We start from the raw sequence: 16,068 nt of genomic DNA on the forward strand, positions 1-16,068 counted from the left end.
CCGCCCGCTAGTTGTTTCACGTGAATCAAATCCTATTTTCCCAACAGACTATAGACGCCTGGAGGGCAGCATGTATCTGTCTTTTCAAACTGAGTGTAAAGTTTTCTAGGTTCATCCACGTTGTAGCATGTATAAGAACTTCATTCCTTTTTATGGCTGATAATCATTTCCTTTTTCTCTCTATACGTTCTGTGTATGTGAATCAGATCTAGAAATCAATAAAATAAATGGAAATCCTATTGATCTGTTTAAAAAACTGGAATGCCTCTGGGTTCCAGGAATATGGTGGAAGAACAAACCAAAGTTTCTGCTCTCGTGGATCTTACTTTCTGGGGTGGGAGACAGACAAAAAAAGCCATAAACAAATAAATAAAGGTATATAGCAGAGAGTGATCAGTTCTATAGAGAAACTTAAGCAGTGCAAGGGGACAAAGATTCAGGGGGCTGCTACTTTAGACAGTTTTCAGATAGCAGTTGTGAATGAAATGGAGGGAGGGGGGAATTCCAAGAAGGGAACATAGCAGGGGGAAATCCTTCAGCAAACAACGAGGAGGCCAGTGCCGCTGGGTTTGAGTGAGTTAGGAGAAGGAAAGAGTTGAGGTGGGGAGGGGACCCCAGGGGCAAACTGCAGGGCTTGCTGGGCTGCGGGGAGGGGGTACTTTGGCTTTTGGTTCAAGCCCAGTGGAAAACCATTGAGAAGTTTTAAACAGGGGAGAGCTGTAAATTGACGTACTTTTTTTTTTTTCCACACACCAAACATTGGTGGCATTTATTTTACATACAACAACATGCAACCTGATATAGTGGTTAGACTGAGACCTACACAGGGTGCTATTGAATTTTTTAATTAGATATTTTTTGTAGGTTTACAAAAACATCATGTAGAAAATACAGACCCATATACCCCTCCTCACACACACAGTTTCCCCATTATCAACACTTTGCATTGGTGTGATACTTTTGTTACACTGGATGAAACAATGTTATTACAATTATACCAGCAAATTATTAACCCATAGTTTACATTAGGGTTTGCCATTAATTGATTTTCATGACTCCAGGTTAGAAAAAAAAGTCTTCTGTTCACATATTCTTTCATATCCCTTCATCTCTTGAGCCATTAATCAAAGACAACACTGGATTTTATTTCTAATTGCATTGCTTTGTAATATGAGAGAGCCTCAGATAATCTGCCTTAATGCCTCAGTTTTATGACATAATTGGGAACAAATCGTTCCATAGAAATGAGCTTTGCAGATGAACGAAGATAACCAAAGTGGCCAGAAGTTTTGGATGTAAATCTTTATAGAAGCAAGAAGAGGTTTCCTCTTTCTTAGTTATAATGGACCCATGATTGTAAATGAATTTTCCCCTTGCATACTGATTGATAAGTTCCTTGGAAAGCAAAGGTCTTTATCCCTGGATTTGTGTGGGATGTCTTTCTCCTTGCTGGCGGACACATACTTTAATAGAATAACATATTGGTATTATATGATATATAATAATAGAATAACATTGATATCATATATTAATATATAATTTATTGTGTATTAATAGGATATATACATTATATATATATACACACATACAGCATGTGATAATATATTATGAGCATATTTCTGTGTCAATAAATATTCATTTTTCTTTATGGCTGCTGAGAAGGCTGCATTGCAAAGAAGCCATATAGGGTGTGTTTAGGAGTATGGGTTTCTAGGTTTGAATACCAGCTTTGCCACTTAGTAGCTGTGCAATTCACCCTAGTGGACAAAATCCCTCCACCGGCCTCTCTAATAAGTCTTCTTTGGGGTCAGAAGTAGGAGATTCACTTCCGTTTTTCTGATTTAATGGCACTTTCCATTCATCAGAATGAAACAGCTGTAGGTGGTTGGAAAACAGCCTCAGGTGGCGGATCAACCTGTCATGCTTAGAAATTGCTTTCTGTTTTGAAACGAAATATTCCGGTGTAAGAGCAAAATCACGAACAGAAAGGAGAGGCGTGGTGATGGCGGTTTCCAAGGTCGACCCCGTGGCACGGGGGTATTTATACAGGTAGCAGAATTCGTGTGGTTTTACATCCTAATTTGTGACTGTGCCAAGTTCACACCTGGTGTCTTCTTATAATTTTAATAGCAAACTCCCCTCACTCTTAAATGCCACCAATGTTTGGTGTGTTAAAAAAGACTCTTAAAAGTTGTCCCCATTTGGGTGGTAAATTACAAAGTCACTTTAGAGCAGTTTACCAACCAGGGCAATTCTTACCCCTCTAAGGGACACTGGGCAAGGTCCGGAGATAATTTTGGTTGTCACTCCCAGGGGGATGGTGCTGGCATTAGTAGGTACAGACCAGGGATTTTGAACATCCTACAATGCACAGGATGGCTCCCACCACAAAGAACGAGCCAGCCCCAGAAGTCAGTATTGCTGGGGTTGGAAAATCTAGCTTTAGACATTGCCAGAAGGACAAAGAGATGTTCCTTTATGAGCTTGTCATGTGTCCATCAGTTGGTTCTTTTTTCTCATTAGGAAAGTCGAGACCACAACCTAAGTGCCAATTTAATTTAAAGAGCATTTGTCACTGTTTTCCAGGTCTTGTGCACTTGAGGGTGACTATAGAAAGAATTCATCATCTCCACCCTTAAGAGATCCTAGCACAATGCTTCTAGATAGTTTCAACACAACAAGACAACCCACTGAATGCCAGGAAAAGGTAGGTTCAAGATGCTAGGGGCAGACAAAGGAGGGAGGTCCTCATCTGGTGCTGTGATGAAAACGGGCAATCCTGGAGGCATCATGGAGGAGGTGACACTAGAGCTGTGTTGTGAGAAGAGTAAGAGTTCACCCAGAAGAGTGATGGTGGGCATTCCTCGCAGGGGAATAGCCAATGCAAAGATTCAGAGGTGGGAGATGGCAGGACCCATCTGCAGAACAGCAAATAGTCTGCTTCTGGGCACTGATATGCCAGGTTCTCTTCGAGGCACAAGTCCTCATATCAGTATAGATAGTGTATGTTAAAAAAAAATTTTCAAGTGAATTGTATTTAGTGCCATTTAATATGTTCACAATATAGTTTAGCCACCACCTCTATCTAGTTACAAAACTTTTTCGTCACCCTAAAAAGAGATCCCATACTGTTAAGCAGTCACCCCCAATCTGCTTTCTATCTCTATGGATTTGCCTATTCTGGACATTTCATACAAATGCATTCATACAATATTTGTCCTTTTGTGTCTTGCTTCTATCACTTGGAAGCTTTCAAGGTTGATCCTTGTAGCGTGAATCAGAACTTCATTCCTTTTCATGGCTGAATAATATTCCACTGTATGGATGGATCCCATTTTGTTTATCCATTTATCCATTGATGGACACTTGAATTGTTTCTGCTTTTGGTTAACACTCTAGAACAGTCTTCATCCCAATTAGGAATTCACACTTCAGGGCCAATTAGCTTTAATCAGAAAGGCCACATTTGAGAGATGGCAACTACAAACACCTCAGGTTTGAGTTGCCAGATGTGCATGTTCCCAGCTGAGGTTGAACAAGCCCACTCTCTGCCTTCTTGTTTCAGCTGTCATACTGTAAACAAGTGTCCTTCTCGTGCTATATTTAGTGCAGTGTTGTTCCCATTTTGGGGCTTTTCCTTGGTGATTTCACCTTTTAAAATGCCCCCCCAAGCATAGTGCTTAAGTGTTGTCTGCTGTTCTAAGTGCAAAAAGGCTGTGACATACCTTATGGGCAAAAATACCTGTGTTAGATAAGCTTCACTCAGGTAGAAATTATAATGCCATTGGCTGTGAAATTCAGTGTTAATTAATCAAATGTATGTATTAAATAGGGTGTCTGTTCCAGTTTGCTAATGCTGCCAGAATGCAAAATACCAGAAATGGATTGGCTTTTATAAAGGAGTTTTATCTGGTTACAAATTTAAAGTTCTACAGCCATCAAAGTGTCCAAACCAAGGCATAAACATGAGTATAACTTCACTGGAGAAAGGCCAATGACATCCGGAAAACCTGTCAGCTCCAAAGTCATGTGGCTGGCATCTGCTTGCTCCCAGCTTGCATTTAAAAAATGGCGTTCTCCAAAATGTCCCTAGGCTTAGCTTCTCAGGGCAAACTCTGGGCGACTATCTCCAAAGCATCAGCAAAAGTCTGCTTTCAACGGCTGTCTCCAAAATGTCTCTCTGAGCTGCTCTCCAAAATGTCAGTCTCAGCTGCTCTGAGTGCCTTCTGTTTGTGAGCTCTTTTATAGGACTCTAGTGATTAAATCAAGACCCACCCTGAATGAGCGGGATCCATATCTCCATGGAAAAAATTTACTCAAATGTTTCACCCACAGTTGATTGCATTACATCTCCATGGAGACACTCAATCAAAAGATTCCAACTTAATCAACACCAATACATCCGCCCCCACAAGATTGCATCAAAGAACATGGTGTTTTGGGGGACATAATACATCCAAACCAGCACAGTGTCTTTAAACAGAAACACACATAAAACAAGGTTATATATATTGGTTGATGAAAATTTTATGACCAGAGGCTTGCAGGAACTTAACTCTGTATTTTCCCCCAGGGGCAATGATTCAGAATTTGCTAATTCAGTGTTCGAGGTGATGTTTTAGAACATAACTACTATGAATAATGAAAATCCACTGTATCCATCAAAAAAGAACCAAATGGATATGGGCCATTTCAGCACAAGGCCTCATGGCAACTTCATGAAGTAGGTTAATTATTATGGTAGTGTCTTTGACCATCTCAGACTTGTGGACCATTTCAGAAGGATGTAAGACCTGCTCCTGTCACCTCCCTGCCCTTCTCTCCCCCCACTACTCCTTTCCTCTCTCCCTTTGCTCCAGGTGTACTGGCCATTTTGCTGTTCCTTGAATATGCCGGGCACATGTCTGCCTTAGGACCGCTGCACCTGCTGTCCCTGCTATTGTAAACACTCTTTTTCTAGATAACCACATAGTTGGTTCCTGGCATTCTTTGGGTTTCTGTTCAGACATTGAGGGCTTTCTCTGATTGTGTATAGAAAGCTCTCCCCCCACTGCCACTCTGTATCCTGCCACTCTGCTTAATTATTCCTCAAAATGCCTGGCAAATTAATTATATTTAATTAATGGACCATCTCCCTCAACTAGAAGTAAGTTCCATGAGAACTGATGCTTTGTGTGTTTGTTCATCCAACAGAACAGCATCTAGCACCTAATAGATGACAGATGATCAATAAACATCCATTGAATTGAATGAAGAGCACACCAGCATCTGCCTTTTTTGTGTCTAAAGCTTCAGGATGTGTGGGGCCCCCTTCTATTTCTTATTCACAATAGCTGTACCTGTGTCAGTCACAAAAATTATGTCACTGATTTCTATTTGTGGTTGGTTAATGTGGCTGGATGGCCTCTTTCTATGGTGTAGAGTCAGGGCTGGAAAGTGGCTGCCCAGTCAAGGACTACATTTCCCAGCCTTCCTTGCTTCCAGGAGGAGCCATGTGACTGGTTTTGGCCAACAGGATGGAGTGTTGCTTCCAGGTCAATGATGTAAGACATGGGTGTGTCTTCTTTTCATAAATGAGTGAAGAGGATTCTAAGTTCCTGGGGTATGGCAGAGCCACAAGATAAATGGGGTTTGGGTCCCCAAATCTCCATGTGGAGGAACGCTACCCATCAACCAAGAATATCCCCATGGGATTGTTAAATGGGCAAAAAATAGGCTTGTATTATGCAAAGCAGCCAAAACTTTGGGGCACATTTGTTACAGTGGCTAATGTGACTAGCTAAATGAGTTTCCAACAGTAACATCTCTTGATATTTTGGTATCTTATCCAGTCACCACCCAGCTAATCTTAGATTTTTCACCTCCTATGGGCCCATCAAATGTGTGGAAACACATTTTAAGAACCATTGTCCTTGGGCTATTCTGCCCTGGAGAAATTCTCAGCCTCCTCACCTGATCCCAAACAGTTTTTCTTCTAGCCTAGGAGCTCCTAAAAGAGACCCAAGGGCCAAACTGGGCTGCAGGTGTGTTTTGTTTGACCTGCACTTCCAGCTTTTGCACACCCTCTCTGTAAATTGTGAATTACAGAAGAAGGTGGTGACAAGGCAATGTGAAATTATGTAACTGCAGCCTCTGCTCAGCCCATCCTCAAATGGAGGCAGTTTCAGGTTCTTATCTTCATGGATGAGGCAGGCGGAGTGAAAGGAAGTAATTGCCTCATGCTCAGTTTCTCGGTTAGGCATGTGGCTAGCTGTCTACATTTTGTCATCTTTATTTTATTGTCTTTACTTTTGGTGCTAGTACAGGTGAACCATACCCCACATTTATGTGATTGAATTTAATAGACCCCATAGCAGTTATAACCATATATAGTTAGAATAAAAGTGTTCTTTCCAGATTTAAAAATTGGACGTTTTCATACAACCCCCCCCACACACCAATTTTTGGTTTCTCTTGTAAAATAAGAATATCTGGTAACACTGGGGACAATTAATAATAACAGTTCATTCCTTTTTCACATGGGCTGTAGCAGATGCCATGGCCACCCTGTCCACATCTCCTCGGCATTCTCTACTTCTTTATCTGCTGATAGCCTACTGCAAGCAGCTGTAACTCTATGCCCGGGACTTTCTCTGGGTGATTATGCATTTGACTTCACATAGAACAGGCTGGAAGTCCTCTGGAAGATCCCTCAACCAATTATGGAAGGGAGTTCCATCTCCTTGATTGGGATCACTCGGTGAAATTGAGCCCCAATTGTCCCAAAAGTAACCTGCGTTTCAACACACCTATAGGCTGCTTTCCCTTCCCTGTCTCACTTCCCTTCTCCCCTCTTGATGCTTCCTGGGAATCACCTCCCAATGAAACTCCTTACACTTGAATTCCTTATTCTTACCCCAGCGACTGCTTCTGGATAAACCCAAAGTGAGACACAGGTGGAACTGCCCCCCAAATGGCAAAGACATCTCTTCCTTGCTGAAGAATAAAAAACCTCCAGCTTTGAAAAATGCCTTTTCTTTTTTTAAAAGGGAAAAAACTCGAATGACAGTTTTAGGGTAATAAAGCCATTAGGCAGGAGCCTGCTGGGGTTCCCCACCCGACTCACATAATGATATTCTCTGTGTGAAGGGTTCTAAACGAAGCCGCCATGAGTACCTTGTGTGTTTCCCTGGATGACGTCATCGCAGTGGATGTCCATTGAGTTCGCATCGGTGTTCAAGCTGAAAATCCTTCTTCCCTCTGAACAATTGTTACTAACAACTCGAGTTTCAATAGCTGATAAGAAAAGCAATAGGCAAGCTTACTGATAGTATAAGAAGCTTTAAAAATGTCAGAACAACATGAACTGCTCACACTTACCAAATGTCTAGGATGCGCCAAGAACTGGACCAAGGACCCTGTTCAAATAATCTCAGCCTCATACAACCCCACGGAGCCTACACAAATCATCTCAGCCTCATACAACCCCACGGAGCCTACACAAATCATCTCAGCCTCATATAACCCCACGGAGCCTACACAAATCATCTCAGCCTCATATAACCCCATGGACCCTATACAACTTATCTCAGCCTCATACAACCCCACGGACCCTATACATATCATCATAGCCTCATACAACCCCATGGACCCTATACATATCATCATAGCCTCATACAACCCCATGGACCCTATACATATCATCATAGCCTCATACAACCCCATGGACCCTATACATATCATCATAGCCTCATACAACCCCATGGGGAAACGTTATAAAAGGGGGAACCTGAAGTTCAGAGGTTGGGTAAGATGTCAAGTCTTGAAACCAAGTTCTTAACCAACACCCTGTAACACAGCACTTTTGAAGCAACAATTCTATTTCTAGGAATTTATTCTCAGCAAAGAATCATGGACGAGAGGGCAGATTTAGCTGTAAGACAGTTCATAGCAGCATAGGTAATGGTGAAAAATGGGAAGTTATCTAGATGTCCAATGAGAAGTAATTGGTTAAATAAATGATGGCACAGCCCTCTAATGGGGGAACCATGCTTCCAATCAAAATGGACTGATGGAAGAATTGAGACCAAGAAACAAGTTTATTAAAATATTTAGCTTAAGAAGCAGATGGCAGCAAAGGGGGCTGTGAGGTGGTGGTTGTTGGAGTTGAGTGATGGGTTCTTATTCTGTTCTCTTTTCTTTTCCATGTGTTTTTAAAAAGTTTAAAAAGTAGGTAACAAAATAAGACATAAACAATGATGCTGTTTTTATATAAATTTATATAATAAAGCATGGAAAGACTGAATAATCATGATAGCAACTGTCAGCTGCAATTCTGAGTGCATTGCATGTACAGTAATTATCCTCATTTTACAAATGAAAAGACTGAATACCAGGGAGGTGAGGCAATGGGCCAAGACCAAATAATTAGGACATGCAGACATTGGGAGAGTCAAGTTACTCGTAATCTGGAAAATTGTTTCATTTAGAATGGAAAGGTCCAGATTTGTTTCAAGAGAAAATTAGGCATTGGATTTTCAAAATCCTACCTGAAAGTCAAAATCCCAGATCACGGATTAGACACCATTGGCAACTTTTTTTTTTTAAACCCTTTATTGAGGTGTAATTGATGTGCAATGAACTGCACATATTTAAAGCGTACAATCTGATGTTTTTTTGTTGTGTGTATACAGCCGTGAACCATCACTATCATGAAGATGGTGAACATTTCCATCATCCCCAAGAGTTGCCCCCCAAATCCCTCATGCCCCATTGTCATCTGACATCCCTCCTCCCACCCCTCCTGCACCGTCAGTATTGATCTGCTCTCTTTTACTATAGATTAGTCTGCAGTTTTCTAGAGTTTTATCTAAATGCACCCATGACATGTATTTCTGATTTTATTTTGGTAATTGTGCAGTCCAGACCCTGGTTGGTAACCCACATTGAGTGCTAGGTCCTCACGTCTCCTTACCCATGGTTTTGTTTCGGATTTTCTGGATTTTTTGCTCTGGAGCTATCAGAGCAAGTTCCAGAGCTGTTGACTCCACATCCTGGAGAATGAATGTAGCCCTGGATGCAATTTCACTCTTCTCTCCTGTTCCCCATAGAGTATTATTGGTGAGAAACGACTCTAATCCATCAACAATCTGTTGCAGCTTTGAAGACATAAAGAATTAAAAAAAATAAATCCAATCTGTCAGTTCCCACACCCCTGAGGGACAGTAGAGAGCACAAGAAAGCAGACTCTGGAGCCAGACGATGTGGGTTCAAATCCCGGGTCCACCACCCACTGGCTGTGCAACCTTGGGCAAGTCATTTCATTACTCTGTGCCTCAGTTGCCCCCACTTCATAGGGGTTTAGGAGGATTAAATGAGTTAAGAGTTGCTAAGCTTTCAGAAGAATGTCTGGGCCTGGTAAATATGATGTAAAGGTTAGTTAGGGAAATGGCAAAGTTGCTGGAAATAGACCAGGGAACCTCTGGGCAGGGGGACATTGGGCAATGTCTGGAGACATTTTTGGTTGTTATGCTACCGACATCCAGTGAGTGGAATCCAGGGATGCTGCTGAACACTCTACAATGCACAGGACAGCCAAACGTCAGAGAATGATGGGCTCCAATGTCATTAGTGCCAAGCGTGGGAAACCTTGAAATAGACTCTAGCTGGCAATTTTAAATCAAGAAATTTACCTGTGAAGGAGAACAAAGAGATGGGCCAGTGACTGGACAAGAAGGGTCAAATTGAGGTCTTAAAAACTGTAATATTTAAGCAAGATAATAGAGACAGATGGTAGATTACAGATTACCAGGAGCAGGAAGCGGTAGTTATAGCTTAATAGGTGCAGAGTCTCTGTTTGAGATGATGAAAAAGTTGGGGTTATGGATATTGGTGATGGTAGCACAATATTGTGAATGTAATTAAAACCATTAAATTATACACTTGGGAGCGGTTAAAATGAGGAATCTTGAGTTATGTTTATGCTATTATAATAAAGAGCAAAAAATTAATATAGGTGATTTGAAAGATCATTTTATGATTATTATTATTTTTTGTTGAATTCCATATCCTTGTACTATCAGCAGCACCTGGCAACCTGTTAGACATGCAGAATCTTGAGCCCTCCCAAGTGTACTTTACCAAGGCCCCGAGGAATTCATGAGCATGTTAAAATACCACATAGTTGACCATATGGGCTGCCAATAACATCCTAGATATACACCTCAAAGGAATTGAAAACAGGGACTCAAAAGATACTTGTATGCCAATGTTCATGGCAGCATTATTCACAATTGACAAAAGCAGAAAAACCCAAGGGTCCATCAACTGACAAATGGATAAAACAAAATGTGGTCCATCTGTACGATGAAATATTATTCATCTGTAAAAAGGAAGGAAGTTCTGAGGTGTGTCACCACATGGATGAATCTCAAAGACATTAGGTTAAGTGAAAGATGTCAGGTACAGATGAAAATATATTGTATGAGTCCATTTCTATGAAATACGAAGAATAAGCAGATTCGTAGAGACTGAAACTAGATTAGAGGTTACCTGGAGCTAGAGGGAGGGGTGAAGGTGGAGTTATTGCTTAATGGGTGCAGAATTTCTGCTTGGGGTGACGGAAAATTTTGGTAATGGATGGTGGTGATGGTTGTACAACATTGCAAATTTAATTAATGCCACTGAATTGTACGCTTACAAATGGTTAAAATGACAAATTTTATGATACAGACACACACACACATGTATATATATTTCCATGATAAGAAAGGAAGAAGGGGAAAATGGATATTGTAGAACAGTTAAGAGAGAGAGACTAAGAACGTGCTCTTAAATAGTAATAATCATTTAGAGTCTGTAAACCGACTCCGAATTTTAACAAAGAGAATAATCCAGGACTCCAAGAACCTGTAGTCTGGTTCTTGCTCTAGAATGGGTTCTTGCCTTTCTCTCTTCACTCCCTGACTCTTACCCTGCTCTACTCCAGCAGGATGCTGGAATGTTAACTGAGAAAAGAATAAATGTTCATCTTTTATAAGCCATTGGCTCTTTGGGTCTCTTGTTGCAGCGGAGTAGCCAACTCAAGTATACCCTCTTAGTCTGTCTTTCTTGGTCTGGGGAAGATCTCTGTTTTTAGACGGCAGCATCCTGCTCTAAATCCACCCTGATCTGCTAATTTGGGGTTTTGTAAATCATTGTTACCCTTCTGTGTTCCAGGGCTCAGCCCCCACTCACCTCTTTCTTGACTTCGGTTGGTTGCGTCTGTGAGGTGATGTCTGCAAAAGATGAAAAGGGAAAGTGATTATTAGAACTGAAAGTGAGGCGGTGGAGGGGTGGGAAGGCAACTTGAGTAGCCTTTGCATATTTTTGTGAATGTGGTTGAAAGGGGAAGTTTAAGGTCAAAATGATTTAAGTTATTAAGGAAAAAAAGAGAAGGTTCGGAAGGTCTGAGCCTGCTCGCTTTGTCCTTTTTGGGGATTGGAGTCTGAGTTCCTCATCATGGTTTAGAATGATAGTCCTCAACCGTGGACAATATTGCTCCCCCAAGGATCATTTGGAGATGTCTGAGGACAACTGGGGAGGGTGCTACTGGCAGCTAGTGGGTAGATCCAAGGATGCTGTTTGATGCCCCACAATGTGCAGGGCAATCACCCCACAACCAAGAATTGTTTGGCCCAAATGTCAATAGAGCCGCAGTGGAGAAATCCTGGCATAGATGGAGCAGAAAAGTGCAAGGTCCATATTTTTCAATTTAGTCTTGGCTGGAAATTATAACTGAAACGGCTGAAGATACAGAAAATTGGAAACCCCAGGTTTTAAAATTCAGCCTTGGCTGGGAATTATGACTGAAACAAAGCTGTCACTTTTCAGTTATCAGCTGTTACTGAAAGCCTTCCGTTGCTTCTGGAGCTTTACGAGGACAGCCAATCTCTATTTTAGGAACATGAGGAAAGGTTAGCAAATATTTTCCTGCATGTTATCATCAGACTGAGGTTAAATCTATACTCATTCCACAGTTTGATTTTCAGCTGAGTCTGCTAAAATAGGCAAGGAGCTTCCTTATAATATTAAAGATTTTATCTTCAGAGTTCAGATTTGTAGCCCTGACTCTAGAATATGTTTGTTTATAGCAAACCACATTTTTGGTCAAAAACTTTGCTTGCAACTGAAAGTTGCAAACTTTATCATAGGGAGTTACTTGGATCCATCAACCTTGGTGATAATTAACCCCAGATGGACTTGATGTGTATAAAAGGACTGTGCAGAAGATCTTAGAATTAGGAAAATAACCAAGGGATTTTCCTTTCTTGTAAAATAAGGTGAGTTTAACTGAATCCAGGTGAACCTCAATCTGTTTGTACATTGCCAATAGAGTTGCCTAGTAAAAGACTCATTCACTTTGGGTTTAATTACATTTATTAATTAGTTAATTAATTCTGCAACTATTTATTGAAAGTGTGAGCTAGTGATGAGGAGCATGGAGAGAGCTTATGGTTCAGCATCCCCCACCCCATGCATTTTTCTCTGATCTCCCACACTTGAGCCCCAGGTTCCCATTTGGAGCTCACACAGCTCCAAGACATTTATTCACCATTGTGTGAACTTCAGCTCTGGGGAAAATGGGAATCTGGTCTTGGAGCCTTCAGGACCACCTCCCATGGGTAGGAAAAAAATACTATTGCTATTAAAAAGGAGCCTGAGCTTTCCCATGACTTTTCTAGCTGGAGCAGTTTTTTTTTTATTCTCATATGCAAGAATATTTGTTACATCATTGTTTGCAATAAATAAATATTGGAAAGAATCTAAATATCCATCGATAATTGAATTGATAAGTAAATCTATAAGTAATAGATAAGCCATATGCATATTTATATGATGGGATGTTACGCCATGGTTAACAAGATCTTTTTGTATAAATATGGCTAGATCTCAAAAACAATGTTGAATGAAAATGGAGCTGTGATTTTAACCATTTTTAAAAAATCAGGTGAATGAATGGTAATATTAGCAAACACTCATAGGCACTTTCCTAAGAGCTTTATATGTAACTATATTGTTTAATTCTATAATAGCTGTATACAGTAGTTATAACCATGACCCCTATTTTACAGGTAGGGTGGAGAAAAGTTGCATAGATGTCTGAGGACACTCTGCTGGGAGTTGTCTCCAGGATTCAGGTACCATGTTTGTAACCATTCTGCTCTGCTGTCTGTTGAAGCTAAGGATGCATCTGACAGAAAATTGCACTCCCACACAAAAATCACATGGAACAAATGTTGAATGCCTCTTTACATGCATTGTCTCATTTAATTCTCACAACAACCCCTTGAGTTCCCGAACTTCCATCTTTCTTTGGTTCTTTTCTTTCCATCATCTATTTCCCTCTGGAAAATAGAAACATGCTCTGGTCCCACAACAAGAACATCTTTTTTTTTTTTTTTTTTTTTTTTTTTTGTGGCAGACTCAACCAAAAATGGTGAAAAGAGACGAGAAAACAAGGATTTTCTTACTCTGACAAGTGTTTTCACTGGCATCCTTGAATTCTGTTTTCCCAGAAAGGAGTTTGTATCCAGAATCACAGCGACATTGGAAATCTCCTTCGGTATTATGACATTTAGCCTTTACTCCACAGTATATGCTGTAGGGCGGCTTACATTCATCAATATCTGAAACACAAAGGAGAAATTAATCCTTCATTCAACAAAGATTAATTGAACATCTACTATATGCCAGAGTTGTGCCCCTTTTCCCAGGATCTGTCCTGGCTTTCCAAGATGACTCAGTCTAGGTAATGGTTATCTTTTTTCTTTCCTTTCCTCGTTGACTTTGGTTGGGTTCTCCAGGAAGCAGACCTTGAGACAAGGATTCAAGTGCAAGTGATTTATTTGGGAGGTGATCCCAGAAAACACTGGAAGGGAAGTGGTGAAGTAAGTCAGGGAAGGGAAGGCAGAAAACAAAAAGTTTGTAATCAAGCAAGTTTTAACTGGGAAATTGGGGCTCGATTCCTTTGGGGACTTCTTGGAGACAGTGTGGAACGCACGCCTCAGAGTCACCCCACCTGAGGAGTGAGGGAGCTGGAGTATTTATCCACTAACTCTCATTATGTATTTATTAGATGGCTATTTCCTAAAGATAAAAGAAAGACTCAGCCCTTAGAGTTTGAGAGGGAGAGAGACGAGGAAGATACCAATGACCAGTTGCTGAGGAAAGAGTTTAATTAGATGGAGGGTGCTATGGAAACAGAGGTGGGGTGTGTTATTTCAGCCTGGGCAATCCTAAAAGGATCTTTTAGAAGATTCTTTTGAGCCTTTTCTCTTCCCTTGTTAGATCCCGTCCAGGATCATGTATTGCATTTCCTTGTCATTGTCCCTTTAGTTGCTCTTTCTTCTGGTTTTAAATTGTGGGAACATAAATACAATGTAAACTTTCCCATCTCAGCCATTCCCAAGCACACCACTCAGTGTGATTAATCACATTCACATTATTGTGGTACCCTCACCGCCTTCCATTACTAAAACTTTCCCATCTCCCCAAATAGAACTCCTATATCCGTTATGCATTAGCTCCCTATTCCCCTTGCCCCCTGTACTTCTGGCAGCCTGTACTCTAATTTCTGTCCTTACGAGCTTCAATATTCACCAATATTTTCTTTGTAGTTACCATAGGGCTTACGTTTAACATTCTAAATCTGTAACAATCTCGTTTGCTTTGATAACACTTAATTTCAATATCCACAAACTATGTTTCTATACCTCTCTGTCCCCTCACTTGCATGTAGTTCTTGTAACAAATTATATATTTATACATTATGAGTCCCAAACCACTGATTTATGAGAAGATTCTTGATCAATGAGCAATGATTATACGGATGATTGGAGGTGGGCAGGAGAGGGGATTTCAGGCAGAGGGAGTTGCAGGCAAAAAGACATGGAGGAAATGTGACACACACACACACACACACACACACACACAATGGAATACTAATCAACTGTAAAAAGGAATGAAGTCCTGATAACATTCAACAACATGGATGAATCTTGAAGCCATCACATTGAGTGAAATAAGCCAGACACGAAAGGACAAATATTGTATGTCCTCACTGATATGAAATAATTAGAGTAAGTAAACTCATAGAGCCAGATTCTAGAACATAGATTACCAGGGGATGGGCTGGGGATAGAGAATGGGGAGTTAATGCTTAAATTGAACAGTTTCTATTTAGGTTGATCATAGAGTTTTGATAATGAATGGTGGTGATGGTAGCACAACATTGTGAACATATTTAACAGCCCTAAATTTTATGTTTGAATGTAGTTAAAAGGGGGAATTTTAGGTTGTATATATGTTAATAGAATAAAAATTTAAAAATAACAGCATAGGACTATGCAACACAAACATTGACCCCTGTTGTCAATTATGGACTGTAATGAATAGTACAATTATAAAAATATTCTTTCATGAATTGTAACAAATGTACCACACTAATGCAAGATGGTAATAATAAGACAGTATATGGATAAAAAATTATTTTATGCCTTATTTTTCTGTAAACCTACAACTTCTCTCATTAAAAAAAAATAAAAAATATCCCCCCCCCAAAAAAAAAGTACAAAACAAAAAAGACTTGGGGGCATGAAATAGCACAGTCCTCCCAAGAAATTGTAATAGACTGAGATGGCTGAGCAGCATTTTTGGATCTGGTAGGAGAGGTGGATGGAGGTAGAAAGGGGACGGCTGGGAAGCAAAGACATTTGGACTCTACTCTGAGATCTCTAGGGTGCCTCTGGGAGGATTTCAAACAGGGGCATTTAAGCAATGACATGAAGGATGAAAGTAATTCTAGCCAGACTATCTTTGATTGCTCGCCCCCTCACACCCATACTCAGCTGATGCAAAGCCTGTTGGATCTATGTCCAAGACATATTCCAAGTCTGTCCATGTGCTGGTTTGGAGCTGTCATGTACCCCAGAAAAGGTCATGCTCTTTTAATCCATTCCTGTGGGTGCAGACCTGTTGTAGGTGGAGTCTTTTGTTTGGTTATTTCAATTGAGATATGACCCACCTCATTCAAGGTGGGTCTTAATTCTT

The 16,068-nt window shown here is 40.6% G+C and overlaps 1 protein-coding gene across 2 annotated transcripts in view; it reads right to left on the reverse strand.

The window, feature by feature from the left end:
- ADGRE3 (adhesion G protein-coupled receptor E3) overlaps positions 1 to 16,068 on the reverse strand; it is a 54,433-nt gene that overhangs the window by 19,278 nt on the left and 19,087 nt on the right. For both annotated transcript variants that reach the window (XM_037818419.1, XM_037818418.1), the window contains exons 4-7: positions 13,491 to 13,646; positions 11,215 to 11,255; positions 8,954 to 9,137; positions 7,156 to 7,275 (exon numbers count right to left, since the gene is read on the reverse strand). In XM_037818419.1, coding sequence (XP_037674347.1) covers positions 7,156 to 7,275; positions 8,954 to 9,137; positions 11,215 to 11,255; positions 13,491 to 13,646 — 501 coding nt within the window. The remainder of the gene's footprint in view (positions 1 to 7,155; positions 7,276 to 8,953; positions 9,138 to 11,214; positions 11,256 to 13,490; positions 13,647 to 16,068) is intronic.

Source organism: Choloepus didactylus, chromosome 25 (genome assembly GCF_015220235.1).
Source record: "Choloepus didactylus isolate mChoDid1 chromosome 25, mChoDid1.pri, whole genome shotgun sequence".
NCBI classification, from domain to species: domain Eukaryota; kingdom Metazoa; phylum Chordata; class Mammalia; order Pilosa; family Megalonychidae; genus Choloepus; species Choloepus didactylus.